The sequence below is a fragment of the Arachis duranensis genome, chromosome 6 (genome assembly GCF_000817695.3).
Source record: "Arachis duranensis cultivar V14167 chromosome 6, aradu.V14167.gnm2.J7QH, whole genome shotgun sequence".
In the NCBI taxonomy this organism is placed as follows: Eukaryota; Viridiplantae; Streptophyta; class Magnoliopsida; order Fabales; family Fabaceae; genus Arachis; species Arachis duranensis.
In genome coordinates, this window is record NC_029777.3 from 106,647,491 (window position 1) to 106,650,367 (window position 2,877).

General features: G+C 34.9%; 1 protein-coding gene across 1 annotated transcript; it reads left to right on the plus strand.

Moving 5' to 3' along the window:
* Positions 1–22: 22 nt before the first annotated feature.
* Positions 23–697, plus strand: LOC107495476 (uncharacterized). Its single transcript, XM_021126062.2, has one exon. The coding sequence runs from the start codon at positions 23–25 to the stop codon at positions 695–697; it is 675 nt and encodes a 224-aa protein (XP_020981721.1).
* Positions 698–2,877: the final 2,180 nt, after the last annotated feature.

Genomic DNA, 2,877 nt, shown 5'->3' on the forward strand with positions numbered 1-2,877 from the left:
ATATCCAAATTTGTTGCAAAACATGTCAGATTACAGGTATTTTCAGAGTAGAGCAATTCTTGCACCCACACTTAAGAGTGTCGAGAAGGTAAACGATTTTGTCTTGACAATCTTTCCATGGATGGAAAAGGAGTATTTGAGCTCTGACACAACATGCCAAGCTGATGAGAATGAAGATGTACAACAAGAGTGGTTCACACCAGAGTTCCTAAATGACATCAAATGTTCGGGACTACCCAATCACAAGTTGACTTTGAAGTCAGGAGTCGCTGTAATGCTATTGCGAAACATAGACCGGACTTCAGGTTTATGCAACGGGACAAGATTAATAGTTAACAAACTTGGCAGCAACGTAATTGGAGCGACGGTAGTGACCGGTAGAAATATTGGAGATAAAGTGTACATTCCAAGAATGAACTTGATCCCTTCAGATTCAGGATTGCCATTTAGGTTCCAATGGAGACAATTTTCATTAACAGTATGTTTTGCAATGACCATTAACATGAGTCAGGGTCAATCATTATCATATGTACGGCTTTATTTGCCAAAATCAGTGTTCACCCATGGACAACTTTATGTTGCTTTGTCAAGAGTTAAGAGTCACAGTGGCCTCAGGATTTTAATTATAGACGAAGACGGCAATCCAAAGTCATCAACAACAAATGTCGTGTTCAAAGAGGTTTTTAATAATATTTAGGTAAGAATAATATTATTTTCATTTTAATAGCATGTTATGATTTTACACTTTTGTACAAATCTTTACTATAGATATAACTAATTTATCTATAACTCTTTTTTCAAACTTGAAATGAAATGTGTAACAAGGAGCACAACATCCAATGATTTTCTAATGAAGTTAGTAAGATACTAGGTTATCGATAAATTTTTATTAGCTTTTTGATATAAAATTTAGGGTAAAATTAACATGCTATTATTACAGTTATATATGTTCTTATTTTTTTATGGCTCCCTCCTTATGGTTCAAGAATATTATAAACTTCAAACTCTTCTATTTATATTTTACTTTGAATAAAGATAAAATAACATATTTAACACGTTTATTATATAACGACGATGATAGTGTTATACTAAATTTAAATATAAGCCCGTGCATCGCACGGGTTTAACACTAGTATATATATATATATAATTTAATTTTGTCTTTATTTTTTTTAACACCACGTGACTTTTTTTTATAAGATACATGCTTTTAAAATCAAAAGAATATATATCACTCAGTTTATTTTATCAGTGATAATTTAAATGCATATAACATAATCAGTATAGCTGTCTTTTTATATTTTTGTATTCTGTTGTTTTTTATTTTGAATTTTTTTTATTCTGTGGTTATAATATATAATAACAAAGAGAAAAAAAAGGGTGAGATGTTTATATAAAATTTGACCTTTCTTTAATAAATTTATCAATTTGATCTACTAATAAGAACTAAAATTCTGATAAGAGGTTTATGAAGAAAATCTCATGCCCTAAGCTGTTCAAGCTGTGATGTTGATGGTTTGATGAATCAGAAGGGATTAAGAGAGGGAGAGAGATAGGTTCTTCTCATTGTTGGAGAGAATGAAAAATCCTCCTTAGAAAATATTTGTTGAGTTATTACACCTTATATACTATGTACTTTTTTTTTTATGTACTCTCACTAAAAAATAATTACAATGATAAACCTATTATTGATAAAGAAATAATCTAGGTAACACCCTCCCGCAAGCTAGAATTGTGTAAATCGAACAATCCTAGCTTGGAAACATTGGCAAGAAAAGGACCCGGTGGCAGAGCTTTGGTAAGAAAATCAGCAAGTTGATCCTTGGAACGAACTGGCATAAGATGAATGAGACCAGACAAATGCTTTTCACGAACAATGTGGCAGTCCACTTCAATAAATGCTTTTCATGAATAATGTGGCAGTCTACTTCAATGTGATTAGTTCTTTCATGAAAGATGGGATTATTGGCAGGCTGACTGGTTGTCACAGAATAGAGTGATAGACTTTTGAAGCGGCAAGCCAATGAAATCCATTAAGAAAGATAACCAACTAGCTTCACAAGTGGCAACAGCAAGAGACCTATATTCAGCTTCTGCAGAGGACTTGGCAACTGTAGTTTGCTTTTTACTCTTCCAGCTAATGAGCGAGTTCCCAAGCATGAAGCAATAACCGGAAACGGAGCGACGAGTATCGGCACAGGTAGCCCAGTCAGCATCGGCAAATCCAGTGAGATGCAGATTAGAAGTAGAAGAGAAGAAGAGACCAGTTGCAGGTCGGCCTTTTAAATATCGGAGTACACGAAAAGCAGCCTGTAGGTGAGAAGTTGTTGCAGCAGTCTGTAGGTGAGAAGTGGTTGCACAGTCCAAAAATTGGCTCAAACGTCCCACAGCATAAGAGATATCGGGTCTAGTATTTGTGAGGTAAAGGAGTCGGCCGATGAGCTGCCTGTAAACAGTGTTATCTGTTAAAATGGTACCTGATTCCTTTGAAAGTTTCTGACTATAATCAAATGGAGTAGAGAGAGGCTTGCAATCTAGATAACCAAAATCTCTGAGAAGGTCCATGGTGTACTTCCGCTGATAAATGTGAATTCCGGAGTTAGAGCGTGCTACTTCCATTCCCAAGAAGTATTTGAGATCACCAAGATCCTTTATTTTGAATTTGTCATCCAAATCTTGCTTGATGGAATTGATTTCACCAATGTCATTCCCGGTTAAAACCAAGTCATCAACATATACTAGAATGGCAGTGAAGCTTTGAGATTGTTTCTTAATGAAGAGTGAATAATTATAAAAAAAACTGCTTATAACCAGCATCCACAAGAGTCTGAGTGAGCTTAATGTTCCATTGCCTGCTTGCTTGCTTAAGCCCATATA